This window comes from Triturus cristatus, chromosome 5_2 (genome assembly GCF_964204655.1).
Source record: "Triturus cristatus chromosome 5_2, aTriCri1.1, whole genome shotgun sequence".
Lineage (NCBI taxonomy): Eukaryota > Metazoa > Chordata > Amphibia > Caudata > Salamandridae > Triturus > Triturus cristatus.
Genome location: NC_140588.1, coordinates 902877462 through 902896568, shown reverse-complemented (window position 1 = coordinate 902896568; position 19107 = coordinate 902877462). Strand labels below are relative to the sequence as shown.

Below are 19107 nucleotides of genomic sequence, written 5' to 3'. Positions count from 1 at the left end.
CATGGGCTTTTCTCCACGCTGTCCTTGAGTCCCATAACCTTGGGCACTCATTTATTAACATGTTTATGGCTTTGTATGCCTATCTCAAAGCAAACCTTAGGATAAATGGTTCTACTTCCTCATACTTTGACTTACACCAAGGTACAAGACAGGTAATGTTCCCTTCCTCCTCTACTTTTCTTACTGGCATTCAATACCTTTCTTAAACTACTTAATGCTATCCCAGAGGTTAAAGGCCTCCAATTTGGAACCAAGAGATATAAAAGCACGGCTTAAGCAGATAATTCCAAACATTACCAACATCATTCATTCATTTTCTGAGGTCTCTGGCTATACTTTAAATAGGGAAAAACTGAGTTTTTTCCCATAAATCCGTTGCGCTTTCCGTCTCACCTGGGTGACTGAGGTCTTAAATGGCAGCCTAAATGGCTTAAATATCTAGCGATCTGGTTCTGCAGTGACCTAGCTGAAACAGTATGGTACAATGAATCACAGACTAACACCAAAGTTACGGAACTGCTATCCGCGCGGTCCCCTAAGTTTATCTCTTGGTGGGGTAGACTCCAAACTCTTAAGATGATGATCACTCCAATAGTGAATTAAGGGCCAGATGTAGATAGACAAATAGCGATCGCAAACGCAGAAATTCGCAGAATTTCCACATTTGCGATCGCAAATAACCTATGTGAAATGTAGAGACAGAAAAACCAAATCGCTAAATAAAGAATCACTAAAAATATTGGGAAACAGTTAGCGATTCTTTATTTAGCGAATAGGCCACACCGACTCACTATTTTGCGAGTCGCTAAATAACGAGTCGATAAATAAAGTCGCAAACCAATGTACATGAAATCGCAAATAGGAAATTTTTGAAAAAAAAAAAAATCGCTATTTTGGAGTCGCAATTTAACACTGACTCAAAGCAGGTGGTAACCAGGTGCACTGCATATAAACAGCCCCAGAATGCATCTGCGTGAACACAATGGTGGCCCTCGATGTCATTGCAAGGTGGATGCGGATGCAAGCAACAGCACTGAGGATCTGGAGACGTCAGGAACGCGTATACAGATTGTGCATTACACTATTCCAACTCACAGAGGCAGAAATCTGTAATAGGTGCAGGCTTCACCCCACCACCATCCTAGACCTGATACGTGACCTGCACCCAATCCTGGAGCACCAGACACCAAGGGCGCACGCAATACCACCACAAGTACAGGTCCTTTGTTGCCTGCACCTACTTGCATCAGGTAGTTACCAGGGGGTCATAGCTGTGGCTGGTGGTGTCTCACAGAGTTGCCTGTCACGCTTCTTCAACACATTCCTGGATGCCATGATGCAAAGAATGCACCACTATATCCGTTTCCCCAGTACACAGATGGAACTGCATACGACAAAGACAGATTTTTATCAGAAGGCTCTCTTCCCACATCTTAGAGGGTGCATCAATGGGACACATATTCCAATCTGCCCCCCCTCTGCTACTGAGTACATATGCCAGAACTGCAAATCAACACATCCAATCAATGTACAGGTCATTTGTGATGCGTCTCACATCATCATCGATATTGTAACAAAATTTCCAGGGAGCACGCATGACTCCTACATCTTCAGGAGCAGTGGTATCTATACACGTCTTGCTGGGGGTGAATTTGGAGAAGGATACCTGCTAGGTAAATCAATGTGACATACCCTGATGTATACTTTGAATGTATCTGTTGCTGACTGTGAATGATGTTTCTTCCTTTACCACTTAGGTGACAGCGCATATGCGTTGCAGTCATTTATCCTGACTCCATACCTCAACCCATCTACCCCAGTGAGAGGAGATTTAGTGTGGTGCATAAATCAATGCGGAATGTGGTGGAGCGTACATTTGGACTCCTGAAAAGCAGGTTCTGCAGCCTCCACAAAAGTGGAGGTTCACGGCAGTACCGCCCTCTGATCTGCTGCAAGATAATAGCAACATGTGCCATGCTACATAACCTGGCCACAAAGAATTGAACACCCATGGAACTCACTGAATCAGAGGCTGATTGGCTTGTTTGAGCCTGTCAGCCACCCTCTCCTTGGCACGTTTGCGGAGGTCATACCAGCGCTTCTTCAGTTCGTCAATGGAGCACTGGGTGACACCAATGGCATTATTTTTTGCCTGCATTACTAGCCATATCTTCCGTTTCTGAGATTTCGGAACATGCAAAGAGTTCTTGCCAAACAACTGGTCGTGATCCTTTACCACCTCCTAAATTAAAACCTCCAACTCCTTCTCAGAGAATTTGTGTTTCCTCTTCCTCTCTGCCTGCTCCTTTCCCTTCTCCTGTGTGTCCATGCTTGTATTTGGTGTCTGCTTGGGGTTTACTGTGCAGCTCCTGGGTCTGTGCTCCTGCTCCCTGCCTCTCCCACAGCTTCAGGCTCAGTGAAACAGCATGTGTCAGGCCACTTCCTGGTTGTGAGGTCATCAGGCTGCACCTGATTAGCGTATTCGCTAATTTGCGATTTTTTAAAATTGCAAATTCGGTAATAACGATTCGGTAATGCGGATTCGGTATTGTTTTTGCAATTATTATCGAAGCGCTAACTTTTAGCGATTTTTTAATCTACATCGGATTTTGCGAGTTCTTAATAGCGATTCGGTAAAAATCGCTATTAAGAACTCGCAATTTGGTTTTTACCTGCATATGGCCCTTAGTGTCTTCCATGCTCCCACTAAAACTCTCCGCCGGGCACTTAAGACTGTGCAGGCAGGGTGACTGGGCGTTGCGTTGAGCCTCTTAAGGAACCATGGTGACTGTGCCCTGTTCCTCTGGAGCAGGCACAGCGATTGGGCACTCTGCACTGGTGCATGCACGGTGATTGGGTGTTGAGCCTCTTAAGCAGGCACCGCAACTCTGCTATTGGAACAGCCACACTCGGGCAGGCCCGAGAATGGACCGTGCACCACTTAGGTAGGCATGGTGACTAATCAGTATGCTGGATCACTGAACCAGCACAGTGATTGGACTCTGCACCACTGCGGCAGGCAGAGCAGAGAGCTGGTGCTGGACCACAGTTCTAGCATTTCTAGAGCGTCAACCAGGGCTTTAAGTGGGATGAAAAAACTGGGGGGGGTCTCTTATTGGGGCGCGACCTCTGTTATTAATCGTGTGGCTTAAAACACATACGCTAAAAATCTGTGCTTAGCGTAGTGTACCACCCACTGGTATTTTGCTGCTTCTGTGATTGCATCCATATATCTAATACAATAAGTAACATCACACCTGCCACAAGCCAGGACTATTGGTTTTGTCAATGGTTGTAAATGGCATAAGATAAATAAGCAACAGCTATGACTTCGTTGTATAGAATATTGAGAATGCTTCCCTTATTGTGGGAGAGGATGTGGCCTAAGGCTAAAGCTGCCCACCTTTGAGCTGAGAAAGCAGGTTGGAGCCTCCCGTGGGCTCAACATCCTGTGATTCAAGACATGAATATGTCCTTGTATAATGTAACTGGTGCTCATGTTTGCCCTATATAAAACTGAGAAATGAATCTTTTTGAAGTTACATCGAAAACAGTGACGGATGGTACTATTGCAGAGTTTAACTTATTTATTTTTTTCCCACCTTGAAGTTAAAAATGGAGAGCCCGGTAGCGAACGTCTCGGCATCTGCTTTTAAGAACTGTTGGTGCTGAGCACCGGCAGGACCCAGCCCACTTAAAGCCCTGGCGCTAACCAACGCTTTGTGAGGCGCTTTATAAATCTTACCCGTGTATGGTTATTAGGGTGTTGTTTTTTGTTTTGACTCTATGTGAGAAGAGTTTTCATGTCTCACGTGAGGGGCTAAAGAGGGGCTCGGGGGCAACTGGAACCAGCACAGTAACTGGGCACTGCCTGCACCACCAGAGGGCACCCGGCACACTGAGTGGACTTGGCAATGTAGAATTCACAGCGACTGCAGGGGTGTTTTAGGAGTCAAGCGGCCCGTCTGGGGCTCTGTTGAAGACACAGTCCAACACCCGACGACCATCTTCACAACCCCGGATGTGCAATCCGGTCTCAGGCAGGTCCCACACCCTTCTTCTGCAGCGCTTCGTGTTTAGGACGTCCCTGCTACAACAAAAATGTGGTAGTTGCTCGCCGGAGCCTGGACTGTACCAACTGTCCGGCTGGCTTTACGTGTCCGGAAATGACCGACGTACAGGCTTGCACACTGATTAAAGAACTGTCATCTTATTACAGACATAAACATACTTTAAAACGCATCCCATTGTTTCTACAACAGTGAGATAGCTCAGTGTGTTGAGAGTCTGCGGTAGGAATGTGTGCGTTACCTGCGGATTTCCGCAAAGGCCGGCCTTCATTCGCTCTAAATGAGCCCCACTGAGTTGTAACACCCATGATTTCTATTTGTGGGCGCCCGTGTTTGTGGCCTGTATCGTTATAAAACCTGGGGTTCCCCCTTGTGTTTTCTCTGATGTACTAGTGACTCGACAGAGACTGGACGGCCAATCAGAACACAGCTTGAACCAAAATAATTTAAAATAATGCATGGCCCGTCGTGGAGGTAGCAACCGTCGTGCACGGGCAGGGTGATGTGTGTGTGCATGTTACCAGGGACTGAACAGTTCCAAGTTTGGGTTCTTCCTTGGTTTAAAATGGCTAAAATGGACAGCTAATTTAAACAAGCATTTGCATTGCAATAGTTCTTGCATTTGCGAGATTTTGAGCTATTGGCTTTGTAAATGACAAGGCCTTTTATTTATGTGTTTAAAAAATCTGCAATAATAAAAGGCATTGTCATGTCCAATACCAATAGGTCAAAAGTTTCGAAAATGCGAGACCTATTGCATTGCAAATGTTTGTTAGGTCTCGTCTAGACAGCGCTTGCATGTTTAGGTCTTGGCTTTCTCGTCGAGACATGTAGATACTTTGTGGACTTCAGCCCGCCCACAGGCTTAACCATTTGCTGGCTCCATAGTCGCTCTCTTGTGGTCTTTCCACAATGGCTGTAGTTTTGACGAACCTGAATAGTTGTCAGTGATACTCTAATTCTCCCTGACATCTCCTACTCCTCCCCTAGGCCCTGCCTCGTTGGGGCTCAGCCCCACCCACCACTCTACTTGCAGTTTCTATTTATTGTAAATCAGGGCTCTGCAGAGAAAAGACTGAATAGTCCGGTAAAGAAGTCACGTTTCTACGTGTGCTTGCTACTGGCTGATGGATGCTTGTTGTCTGATGTCACAACTGACCGGAGAGGAGACGGGAGAGATGTGTAGCGGACAGCTGAGTTTCATCTTTTTCTTTAGACGTGCAATTTTGTCAGCAAAGTGCTTTCTGGGAAGGGTGCAAATGACCAGAAATAATAATATTTAGGTCAATCTTTAAAGCAAGCAGAGTGGCACAATAACATTTTGGGTTGCATCCTGTCCGTTGTTTCTGTTCTTAAATTGTTTCCTTCATTATTGCACATGAAAGTGCTTTCAAATAGGTACGTTCAGAATACAGCGCAGTGTGCTCTTGCCCAAATATTTTATTTCAACGTAACCGTTTACTTCATTATCACGCTTAAAAGCACTTTCAAATATGTCAGTGCAGAATACAGCGGAGTGTGCTCTTGACCAAATATTTTATTTCACCCCAAAAATGTTTGAAATTATCACGCATTAAAGCACTTTCAAATTTGTGAGTTCAGAATACAGCTCAGACTGGGTCATAGTGCTTTTTAGGTCTCACTAGAGCCAGCGCAAGCGTTGGTCTGGCGAGACATTTAGTAACTGGCTTTTTGAAGTGCTCCCAAAGGCTTTCTCCGGCCACCAGCGAGCGGTTACGCGCGCGGGCGCGCGCTTAGGAGCACAGGCGCCATCTTGCGGGCACCCTTACAGCCGCGATTACTTTCACTTTTGCAGCGCCGCCATCTGCCTTTCCTCGCTCCGCTTCTCCCACACCACAGAACGCGTCCCCTTTCACGGCCGCGCGGCCCGTTACTTTTATGGCTGCGCGGCCAATGCTTGTTTTCTAACAGCAATAGGCTCCTGCTACAAAGGCGAGGGTCTTTCATCCACAGTGTGTCATGTTTCAGATGTCTTGAACCCCTTTTGAGCACAGACAATGCCTGGTCACATATGCAGATCGTGAGGCTTGTCCTGCAGATGTATGACCATGCTACAGATGGAGGGGCCTTTTCTCCATATCATGCAGCCCGGGGGCTTGTCCTGCCCACAGTGCCCTGTATAGGGGTGTTTTTCCTCCGTATAACAGTGCCTTGTCCTTCTTATATGTTCGGTACCCTGCTCCAAGTGTGTAAATTAAAGTTTTGCTGCAGATGAAAATAGTGCCTTTTTCGACGAGTGATTTTTAGGGCGCGACAGAGACTTTTCCTACAAATGCATTATTTTGTCCTAATGTGTTTTGGGTGAACCGGGGTGTTGTTCACGGACACAGATTTTGCTGTGGCACACGAATTAAAAGGACGGATCTTACCTTGCCTATACAGTGTCCTGTCGCAGATGTGGACGGAGGCTTTTTCTTCGTATTGTGACTGACCTGTCCGATTTGTTGGAAGGCTAGAAAATAGCTTTTCCTGTCACCTCCTGTGAATGCAGTGGGTTGACTTTTCAGCTCATGCAGTGCTCAGTGAACGTTTTTAGTATATTTCTTGCTCGCACCCACGTTGTTACAATATATTTCATACCCTGACCAGTGTAAGAATTATAGACTCCGAAGCTGGGTACACACATGTTGTACTATTAACAATTTTTTGTACACTGTCTTTCCAGTCTGTGTTTTCTGGGTCTTTTGTGTATTTTATTGAAAAGTGGAAAACTGTGTTTTTTGATCTTTCAGTTGTTTTTGATATTCTCTCACGGAAGAGGCAGTTTTGCCACTTCCGTTCTTTCCAGGAAGTTCTTATTTTCCACGCAGGATATGGCCGTTAAATGTCTACAAATATGTATATCCTTTCCTAGGGAATGAATGTGTCTATATTTTTATGTGGTGGCATTTATAAAGTGGGAATCTAGCAGGAAAGCAACAAAGCCAGGGCTAGAGACTTTTTTTTCTCTCTGATCACACAGTTGGCAGATTTTGGTCTCCCTCTTGTCATCTGCGACAATTATTTCCATTTTGTAGTCCATCATCCTGTATTGGGTAACCATTTGACTGTGGTTTCGTTGGTGGTCATGGTTAGTTGTTCTCATGCGAGTGTTCTTCTTTCTAGGGCCTGTGTTTGGTTAATTGGAGGTACTATTTTATGTGTGCTGTTTCTCATGTTGTGCACTATTATAACCATTTGCACAGTTTTCAATATGCCATATTGTATGACATCACTTTGCTTCATATTGTGAGGTTGACAGTGGTGCTGGCCTGTGGCCTGAGTTGGGTGTGGGGTGTGTAGGGAAGGTGTACATACCGCCACTCACTGAATGTGAAATAGCTTCTCTAGAAGGAAATCTTTTTTTTAGCAGCTAATAATTGGAGAGAGTGAGTCTGGCAGATTTTATGTGAAATTACCTTTCCTGCAATTCCATGCGTGTGGGTGGTGCTCTCAAAAACACCCAAAGCTTTAGCTCGAGAATGAGTCAGCTTTCCACTTGTATCAAACAATTCAATTTGCAACTTTTTTCAGAAACCTACCAAAGTCTGTTACAGAAGGGGTCGTGCATACTTCAGATGCCAGAACAGGAGTGTATGACATGGTTTTGAGAAGGGATTCTGCGAAGGCTAATAACTATTTTTAGCATTTGTTCCCCTGTACAAGGACAGCTCAGTCACAAAGCAGTCATAGCTGTATGGTTGTGCTTTTTTTTTCATTTAATGAGCAGCAATGGCATTTTGAAAAGTAACTCTGTATAGTAGAACAATTAGACAATTGGGTCAGTATTGTTTTAATTGAGACTTGGTACAAGGATCACCCAGTCACCATCTTTGATGACCTCCTTCTACTGGTGGGATAGAAAGTAATTTTCAAAAAGAGAGAATCATAAGAGAGGCAGGGTTTCATTACTTTTTACTTCTCATTCTTGAAGCACATGCAAATTATAGACCTGAATGTTTTATCTTTCAAATGTGTAGTTGCATGCTCCAGGGAGCCCCTTTTTAACAACACAGCTCAGTACCATATCAACCTCTTACTCTTCTACCTCGCCATTCTCTCTCTTCTCTTTCAAACCAGTGTATAAAAGAGGAAGTGATTCATCAGGTCAATAAAGTCAAAACCTGCAATCTTAATTTTAAACAACCCATACCTAGCTAGATCTCGGAAAGAGAAATTACCAGATAAGCGCAGGAATTAGCAGAGCAGAACCTCATCCAGAAGGACTGGCATTTGGGTTGCAGAGAAGGGGTTTGTCAAAGTGGCTTCGATTCTCATCTCAAAGTTGCCTGTTATACAGTCAGCCACACCCTCCTTTTGAGCAGCCTCGAGGAATGTGTAGGGTTATTGTGGTCAGCCCTTGAATGGACTCAAACGTTTCTTCACAACAATAGCCGACTGCGGTTGGGGACTTTCTTTCATCATCCCACTAGGCAGTGGCGGCTGGTGACTTTTGAAAGTGGTGAGGCGTAAAAGTTAGTGATGAGTGGGATTCTCCCCCTGAGAAAAGAATGGGTAAATTATGCATTTTCACGCATATTTGAGAAAGCAAGAAGGTTAATTAAGCAATTATGAAAGTGTGGTGAAGCACAGGGATGCATTGGAGAGGAAGGGTTCATTGAATAAATACCACCAAGAAGCACGGGTATGGCTCTGAGTATCTTATATAATAGATACCAGGCTGCATCAAACATCACGCTTGCTTGTGACGTGTTTCATGACAAGCTACAGCTCTGCCTGTGGCCTCATCCTATGCATTGTCAGAATCATTCTCTGGCGCTCCTTGCAGACAGAGATGCATCCTACAGTTCCAGGGACATTAATATGTGTCGTCATCACACTCACAGAGCTGAAGTGGGACAGCCACAGAAGGGAATCCTAAGCATGGGAGCTACAGTTCGTGTCGTTTTCAGAGTGTAACACAGTAATAGCATTACCAATGGCCTGTGTTCTCAGGCATTAATTATAAATCAACACATAATTAGCCTTAATGACGTCCATGCTGAGTTCATGTGCTTGGAGGTGGCATTATATAATCTGTACGGATGGGATTTGTTTGCGCACTTTACCGGCCTTTGACGTGTGAAGCACGGCAGGACTTCACCAGGCACCTGCACAACGCATAGATTGAAAAAAGGCCGTTCGACCGTAGCACAGTTTACCAGTTTGTGACATTTTTTTGGAAGCTGTGTTACAGATAATTTAACAAAAGTAAGCACTAATTTTAATGAATGCAAAACGTTTGTTCAATTTTCTCAGATGCACACAACTTCATGAAAAGCTGATTATTTCATTAAAAATTTTAATGTGTACATTTGTGCTATTGGGAAGGTGGGCATGTGACCAAACAGATGACCCGGAGTCAGCGTAGTACACAGGAACTGCCAGTTGTGTGTGCCTGGAAGACAGGAGGAACGGGAACTGTGTTCGTTTACAGGGGGTAGGTAGCGGAGTAGTGTGAAGGAACAGGGGACTATGTAGGTGTTGTTGTGCAGCTTCGGCTTATAGCACAGAAGGTGAGAGCACAGATATGTGTGAGGCCGCATGTCCCTTTCTGACAGCTAACAAGGCCATTTGTGCATTCTTAGCTGTGTGTTCCAGGCAGGTTGAAAGTGCTCTGCAGGAGAACAGGTAAGTGTGTGGGGGTGTTTGTTGAGTGAGCAGCAGGCATTGTAATGTAGGGACCGGGAGCAGGGAAGGACAATGTGGAAGAAACACTAAGGGAAAACATGGCGAGAATTGGCACTGAAAGGGCAATTTTTTCATGTAATTCCACGAAAACATGGAAAACCCGGTAACCCCCCAGGAAACACTGATGCCTCCTCTGTCAGTAATTCCTGGTCGACTTACCAGGTGACCTTTTGTGCCACTCCTGAGAGAGTGTTTTTGAAAATACAAATAATGGTTTCACTGCCTTTCCAACATCACTGGGTGTAAGTGGTTTCAATAAATGCTGGTCATCGTGTTTCATTGACTTGTTGCAGGTGTGCCAAACAGCTACCCAGAAATAGTACCTAGTAATCTCTTTGCTTGTAGAAGGTGTGCCAACATTGCAGCCGATGCAACAGCAGGATAAATTATTCACACAGCTTGCTAAGTATGACAAAGCATTTATTTTACAAACCGCCGCATCTATTATGAGAAAGCATCTTTCTGTGCATTAGGAAGTATAAAGAGTTCATGTAATGAGAATTGTGGAACGTTAATAATATACATCAAGGAGGAAGTTGAGCTTGGAAATGTTTCTCCAGACTGTAAACAATATCGTTTTGTTCATGACATGATTATGAACATTACTAAATTGGCTTTCTTGATGTTTTTTTATGATTACAAGACGGTTTCAAACTATTAGCAGGTATAAATGTCTACATAACTGATGTTGGAACAAAAAAAAACTAAAAAAAATGTATACAAACATAATAAAAACAATTTGTAATCTTTTCTTATGACAAAAATAATTATTTTAAACATTTTATATTTGACTGCGTGCCTAAAAGAGACAACACTTATTAATAATACAATACCGATGTGGTATTTAAGGGCTTGTATAGGACGACACATGCACGTTGAAAAACCAGTGTTTAACGAGCACTCGTCTGAAATGTACTCTGGTTGAAAAGACTAACGGTAGAGCAGACAAGATTTTCAGCACCCGATTTACAGGTAGGTAACCCGTGGCGCTAGTAACTCAAAGGTCACCCTTCTAATGGAGTTTGCCCAGGCACAGTCGGCATGACTGGAGAGGGTAGGGGGGGGAAAGTTAATCAATAATAAAAAGAACTTACCAGCCATCTTCTCCGGTCCCGCGTCGCATCACGTCTGCTGCTCTGACTGCAACGTGGAAGTAACTTCTCCCCGCTCTTTTCTTTTGCCAATGAGGAGACTGGGGGGCCGGGCGGTGGGCTGAACCTTTACTTTCCTGTTATTTGATAGGGCATGGGGCGACTTTGCGCAAAACACGTCACCGCCCGAGCAGGAGCCTACCTTCAAACTCCTGCTCTACACAGGGCATGCGCAGCAAACCTAATGGTTTGTGAATGTGAGTGAGGGGCTTTGCTCCTCTCTCACATGCGCAGACCATCTTTTTAACTCCTGCTCGTCTCTGCCTGCGTGCGCTGTGCGTGACATGCGCACAGCGCACTTTCACCGGTAATGAAGCGCACAGGCGGCCCGGAAATGTAAACAGACGAATTGTAAGCTGTCAATTCGTCTGTTTACATTCCATCCTGTTCACTGGCCGATTCTTTTGTGGGGCGCTGCCCCAACGCCCCTAATGGACCAGCCGCCACTGCCACTAGGTAAAAGGAGAACTCCCATGAGGATTCCTCATTTCCCTGCTACTTTTTAACATCTACTTGCTTCCCCTTGCTTCAAGTATTACACCATGGGTACTCTCCAGAAAATGTACAATGGCTGCCATCATTCAGTGAGCGAATTACTTGTAACACTGCATAAAAATTCAAAGTGAATTAATAATCAGTTGTGTTGGACATAACCAAAGGGTGTGAGATTGAAGTGCAGACTAAGGGGCATATTATCAAGTAAGGCGTTAAAATTATCGCCGCTTTAGCGCCAGAAAACTGCCGCTAAAGCGGCGATAATGGGCTTTATAATATGCCGCAGAGAATTCCAATAGAAGCCCATGTTGACACCAAAACATGGGCTTCTATTGGAATTCTCAAGGGCGTATTATCAAGCCCATTATCGCCGCTTTAGCGGCTGTTTTCTGACGCTAAAGCGGCGATAATTTTAATGCTGTTTCTTGATAATATGCCCCCATGTATTCTGTTATTTGCGGGGATGAACACATATATTTATGCTTTAAATATCGCGAGATATGAGTGACAGGGCTTACTAAGGGAACACTGCCTTTCGGTCCATGCAGGTGAAATTCTTGGCTCACACGATGCTTTTGAGTCAGTTTAGATGAAACTGGTCAGAATGAGAATAACCCTGAGCTCCGGTGAATCTCAGTGAAGGGATTCAAGGATGGAAAACGAGCTACAGGTTGTGCACAGGACAATGTCAGCATTGTGAGCAGGTGTTGACAAATTGTAGTGATTCAGCCGCGCTGTAGTGGGTAAGGAGCTACGATACTGTGGTTGGGCGAACAGGGGGGCATATTATCAAGCTAGGTGATAAAATTATCGCCGCTTTAGCGGCAGAAAACTGCCGCTAAAACGGCGATAATAGGCTTGATAATATGCTCTATGGAATTCCAATTGAAGCCTATGTTAGATGTGAAGGACATCTAACATGGGCTTCTATTGGAATTCTCCAGGGCATATTATCAAGCCCATTATCGCCGCTTTAGCGGCAGATTTCTGCCGCTAAAGCGGCAATAATTTTATCACCTGGCTTGTTAATATGCCCCTTAGAGAGATGTTTGGACGCAGTTCAGGCTCGAGCCTTGCACGCCTTTTGCTCACACAATTCAGTCAATTTCGAGCCAGTGAAACATGTGCGGAGACTGTGCCGAGTAAACTGAATCTTCAGCTGCTGAGTTTCTTGTACGCAATAAAAACAAAATGTGTGCCAGTAAAAAGTTTTATAGCCCAAACCCCGCCCTTCCTTCATTTTGGAAGGGTTGTGAGGTGAAGATTTTCCTGTAGTCATGCACTAGCAGAGGCCGCCCCCGAAGGGGGCTCGAGGGCCGGCGCCATAATGGCCGCCAGAGCCCGACAAGGAACGGAACTGGTTCTCGCCAGCGGGAAGCGCCGCAGGGCGAAACGCCCTTAGGCCCCCACCCCCCCCCTTCCAAGAACAATAGGAGAAGAGGAAGGGGAGATATAAGACGACGCTCCCCCTGCGGCAGCCCACTTGCATATCAGGGGAGCCGGGGGGGCGGCGCCAGCGAGTTTCGAAATACGTGAAACGTGTTTTAGAGAATGAAAGGAGAGAGAGGGGTCCTGCACACGCACATGCTGCCCTTCTGCACAAGGTTTTTGCTTGGCTGCAAGGCTCTTCATGCACACACGCTGTGCTTTGTCCTGGGTGTTGCATTGTGGGATGGGGGTGGGGGGGGGAGATTCGGGGATATATGCCTTGTCAGATATGCGGGGTTTTTTTTACTGGGTATTGGTTTTCCCAACACATACACCAACCACACATACACACAATACAAATCTAACAAGTGGTGCCAAAGTAGACCCTTATACATTCTCTCGAACAGTGGTCTTCAAACTTCTTAATACTGTGTAGATTAGGTTCACTCGGGTCCCCTAAAACGACCAGCCTATATTCCCACCTTTATTCCATAAAATGTTAAATACTGCAAGCGAGCTGAAGAATTTAATTAAGGCTTAAGGGCACACCCTCTAGCAAATAAAACAAGCATTGGCATAGCCAATAGGTCTCGCCTTAGGGTCCTTAAAAGTATTTAATTATGCAGTACAATATCATTGGTGCAACATCAACTGTTGCATGGCTGAACATTAATAAAGTCCCAAAGGCGAGACCTATTGGCTATGCCAATGCTTGTTAAAACATCCAACCATGCTGAACAGCAGCCATGCTGCCATTCAACATGGCTAAAAGACATTGACAAGCCAATAAATAGCTCTCGGATTGTCGGGACTGATTGGCTTTGCCAGTGCTTGTTAAATAAAGCAGGCGCCGCTTTCCATCCCATTAACCACCTTCCTTCCCCTGTCATCTCTCTCTCGCCCTGACGACACACACCATCACCACCGTTGGCACCACCAATAAATTGATACTAGCATTATCCAGTGAATCAGAGAATTTGGGGGAGGGAAGGAGCTTCCAAGAAGTTGGCGCTCAGAGGTTAGTCGGCGCTTTGTTGTTTGACTGAAATGTCAACAAACAATTAAGCCCATGCTGCATCATTTTATTCACCAGCTGTGGCGAAGGCGCCACATGTATTTCCGCCCAGGGTGCAATAATCCCACCCACCTCCTTCCCTGACCCCTCGTGATCTTACCCTGCCCTGGTGTGTAACTTGGTTCTCCGGCGGCCGCTCCCGGCCGGCGCCTTCCAGCTTCCAAGACAGCATAGCCGCGACGCCCCATGCCAGCAGCAGCACCGGGGTCCACTCGAAGAAGAGCAGCCCGAGGCTGCACAACGCGAGGACAGCGCCCCCCCACAGCATGCTGCCAGCGGGCGGCGGTCTCAGCCCCTGCTTCGCTCAGCTTCGAAGCACTGTAAGGAGGCAGGCAGCCTAACGCATGAACACCGCCACCTGTTGCTGCCAGTGAGACTGACTGCAACACTGCGACCGGGGATCTTAAACCAGCAATCACCAGGAAGACGTGCGAGCTCCCGTTGTACACGCCCCCACGTCGTCCGGCCAGCTTTACACTGTTTTCACACACTTTACTTTCACTTTTAACGCTGCCAGGATGTTTTACAACAGCATTTACAATGCAATGGTCTCGGCATTGGTAAAGTTAGAGCTATTGGCATTGCTCATGACAATGCCGTTTCTTTACATGTTTTAAAAACAAAAACATAAACAAAAAGAATGTCATGAGCAATGCCAATAGCTCTAACTTTACCAATGCCGAGACCATTGCATTGTAAATGCTTGTTTTCCAATGTGAGTAGCTGTGGATTTTAGGCCCTAGCTCAGCCGGCACCTGAGGCAACCTGCACATTTATTTATTTTTAAATTACACAAGCAAGGGAGCTTGACTTGTGTGGCTCTCACTAGTTAATTTTACCCAGAAGCACTTGCAAACATCAAACTTTGGTAAGAAACACATTTTCCTAACATTTCTGTGAAGGAAAGTTCTGCTATCTGCGGAGAGCCGCAAAGTTCCTACCACCCTGACCCACATAACCCATTGTGCTTTTATCCTGCTCTTTAACCTTGCACTTCCTTGTGATTGGACTAGATACAGGACTGTGATTAAACTAAGGCCTGCATTTGCTGTCTTGCATGAGCCTGCGGATATTAATATGTGCATACTATTTTTACATATAGAAGCTTTCAGTCGGCTGTCATAATTCACTTGTTTATTTCTTGTCATTTACATTTTCTTCCGTCCACTACAGCATACACCATTGGACAATGGGTCAGCTCTCTTCAGCCATTGGCTAACTTCACTAAGAGTAACAGCATTCTTTTCTTTGACAAGGAGCACATCCACACACAAAGGAGTTTCTTTGAGTGCCAAGTACAGCCACAGCAATGTGTTTCAGATCAAAGAGATATCATTTCACCATACACCATTCTGCAAAAAGGCTTAAAAGGAAGATCTTAATAAATCAGCCAGTCTGATCTACTCTAATTACACTTCCAGGAGGAGATTTCAGCACCAACAGTTGTAGTAATGAGGACTGAACATTAATCCCAAAAGGGCTTTCCCAAAGAGAGACAACATAGCCATCCCTGTTAATTAACATTAAAGCTTCCTTTCAAGTTCTGGAGCCAGGCGGATATCGCACTGTAAATTTGCGTTCTGCATAAAGTGGAAAAAGTCTGTTCCATGATGAACTAAACCCAATTCAAAGCCAGTTAAGGGTTTTTATTAGGGTGCCACAATTTAAGCATTTACATGACCTCCCACTACGATGGATCTGTGTTAACATTAAAGGCCCAGATTTAGAAATGTTGTGCCTCTGGTTTGCATTACAGTTGTAATGCAAACCTGACAAAAAAAATCCCACTTGATATGCATAAAGCAACCTAAAGCAACGCAAATGATTTTTCGCGTGGCTTTGTGATTTTTTTTTTTTTTTTAAACAACGCAACGCAGCACATTGCACTGCTTTGCATCAGATAGGAGTTCTATGGCTGGTGGATCAGTGTTCATCTGCATTCAGTGATGGATTCGGACACAAACCCATAGACTTGTAGACACTGATTTGCACCAAAATGGTGCGCCTGCCTCGTTATTTCCTTACTGCGGGTGTGCTGCACTCTGCAGAACGCATTATGAAGAGGAAATAATCTAAAATTCGAGTTTTTTTTATGCAGGAAGACATCCCTTCTTGCACAAAAGCGATATGAACCACAATGCAGACACCTGCACTATGGCGCAAGGGTGCTTGCGTTGGTCAACCACAAGTGCGCCAGCACATGGAGAGAGTATAAAAGTGCCATTTCTGTGAGATAAGTCACAGTTCTGCTATCTCCTGCTGAGGCAATGTAGAAACTTAACTTGCTGCGCTCTTTGAAAACATGTCCCTTAATTCATACAGATCCATGAAATAAAGGGCTAGCGCGGTCGACAGCGTAGCTGAGAAATTTGTGCAAGGAGTGTGACAAAGATGGGCAGATATATTTTCATTGTCACTGGGGCGCCAAAGACTTTCAGGCGACTCGTACTCTCCGAAGACCTATGTACAAATGTAAAAGTGGGCGTAGTCGGTCAGATGCAATTAACAAACAATAGAGCGCGTTGCCAGGAGAGACACCTGTTGCTTTCCGTGCCCTGCCTGCTCTTGTGTACTTAGAGCTTCTTGTCATTTCCATCAAATACTGGTAGCATACATCTTCCACTTGCCTGTTCTAAAATGCTGGCATGTATGTGATGGGAAACTATTAACCCAAAAAGCACACTTCTGCAGAGGAGCTAAAAACTGTAAAGGAGATATCCCATATTTTTCAAGTTGCTAGGGGAAGCGATGTAAGGGGAACCACCGGGCTTCCGGGTGCGGCTACAGTTTGAGAAAAACACAGGACACATGTTGACATGAGCAGAGCAACTGAAACAGAACTGCAGGTACAACCCCCATTTTTTCTTTGTCTGCTACAGTAAACGGGAACCATCTCTAAGACTCGTTTGAGAAAAGTAGTAAACAGACTGTCTCCGACTCTTCCGAAAGGCGGGGCAGAAACCCTCCCCTTGCTCCCAAGTTACCGAGGAGTAGAAAATGGTGTCTCTCACCTTCACACGGTTTAGGCTGGCCTCCAGTCGCAGCTGATGCACCAGCTTTTTCATGGTCGTAACGTTTGAAGCCCCCGACATGTCTGCGCGGCGGAAAGGGAATCTTCTGCGGCTAACGGCAGTGAAACAGTAGCAAACTTTTCCTTCAAGTTTCCGGTCCCCTCTTATCGAAAGCCCCAGTGCGCAGGCGTGAGAAACACGCCCAGTCTACTGACGCCTGAACTTGTAGACACGGAAGAAGGACTAGAACCAGTGTGCTTTTGTATCCTTTGATGCGGAAGCGGTATAATAAACAAGGGGGAAAGGCGTCCAAAGCACGGTGCGGATCCCGATAGCAAAACAAGGAGATCAGGTGAGGGAGCAACGCCGAGACACCACCGCCTTTCTCCGAGGCAGAGAAGAACTGCCTCGGTGAAACGCAGCCTCGGTTTCGGATTCGGGGGCGTGTTTCTTTTTCTCTCCTCTTGCCATTGGCTGGAGGAGAGAAAAACACGCCCTGCGAAAAGCAACGAAAAAACACGCCCCCCGATCCGAAAAGGACGGGGCTTCAACGGAGTGACTGGACCTCTTCTCCAGTGGCTGGCCAGCATTTAAGAGGCCAGCCAATGGAGAACAGGAGAGAAGAGGGGCGGGTGCAAGCCCCTCTTCTCAAAGTCACTCAAAGTCATTAAATCTCGGAGCGAGACTGCGCAAGCGCAGCCTTCGCAGCCGAGACCTAAAAAAACACAGCATGCAATGCTACGTAGACTGAAACGGCAGGAGTGGTCGAGGTGTCAATCATGAGTAGGTTTGCCACTTGGCCGGTACTTAATGTCCCTACCGGTACAACAATTTGGAAAAGCAGTTACAGCCAGTACTGTTTCCCTTATCAGTACATCATTTGAACAGTAAATGTAAGAAGCAAACATTCTAAAAATGTATTCATCAGCTGCCTTAATGACCACTGACGGACAATTAAAGTAAACAAAGACAGAACAACTATGTAAAATAATAGATACCGATATTTTATATACATTTCTTCTTGAGAATCTTGTCTGAGACTTTGCAGTCTCTTCCTTCAAACGTGAACTGGTGACTGGTCATTTTTCGTGGGAAAGCTGGCAGGCCTGCACGAGTCGTGACATAGCCACAGTCCACGGCAGCCTCTACTGTCCTTCTTTTGTTCCCAAGTAACCTAAACCAGGACCTTGCACGTACTGTACCCAAGCCCGGATCCTGTCATGTTTAATATTCTGTCTCTTTTCGTCTTGTCGCGAGCAAAATTCCGACTTTCAGCATAGATGCCAACATTTCAGAAGAGGAAATAGGGGGATACAAAAACTGGGTAGAATGTATTTCCCCCATTGACTTCTACTTGAAGCAGAAGCAATTTCTGGGGGAGACAGTGACAATAAAGCCATCGGGTCTATTGGCATGTATGTTTAAGTCCCGCCTTGGCGAGAATCATAAGCCCTCCTGTGCTTTTTAGGTCTCGCCTGAGACAGCGCTTTAGCGCTACTCTCGCGAGAGCTTTTGTAAAAGGGGGATCTAGAAGTGCAAACGAGTGCTTTTCAGGCCTCCAAATACAGTGCATGTTTGTAAAAGGGGGATCTGGAAGTGCAAACGAGTGCTTTTCAGGCCTCCAAATACAGTGCATGTGCGCCGGGCGCGCGCACCATTTGGCAGCCTGTAAAGCACTGCCTGATCTCGTTCGCGGCCGCTTTGATGTCCTCAGTGAGGGCCGCTTTGATGTCCTCAGTGAGGGCCGCTTTGACACCATTTGCCACCCCCTTCCTGCTTGTTTAAACACTCTAAATAAACACTTGGAAATATAACTATACTACGTAGCCCTGCCTTCGGAATAGCCTTGAGAGCCCACTCGCTTACAGTTCCTGCAGGCATACGCAGCACACTTGCCCCACTTCAAATAAACTTCAGTTCGCCTAACGCCAAACTTTAGCACAAATGTGATCTCTGCCTCCGGCGCTCCTATTAACAAATTAACAAGTTGTTGTCACAAAGCTTTACAGGAACCAGACCACCGAATTAAACTACAAACAGTGCCGTAGTCATAGTCGATGACTGTGTGCACAGGGCATCTCCACCAGCACACAACGCGGCTCGTCCACCTCTGATTGATCCAACCCCTGAAGCCCGGCATGTATTTAAACATGCAGCACCTAGAACTCTGGTTCTGGCTTGTATTT

At 45.6% G+C, this 19107-nt stretch overlaps 1 protein-coding gene across 1 annotated transcript in view; it reads right to left on the bottom strand.

The window, feature by feature from the left end:
- LOC146829392 (uncharacterized) overlaps positions 1-14305 on the bottom strand; it is a 434028-nt gene extending 419723 nt beyond the window's left edge. The window contains exon 1 of the mRNA XM_085608055.1: positions 14011-14305. Within this exon, the coding sequence (XP_085464181.1) occupies positions 14011-14178 (168 nt within the window). The 5' untranslated portion in view covers positions 14179-14305. The remainder of the gene's footprint in view (positions 1-14010) is intronic.
- Positions 14306-19107: the final 4802 nt, after the last annotated feature.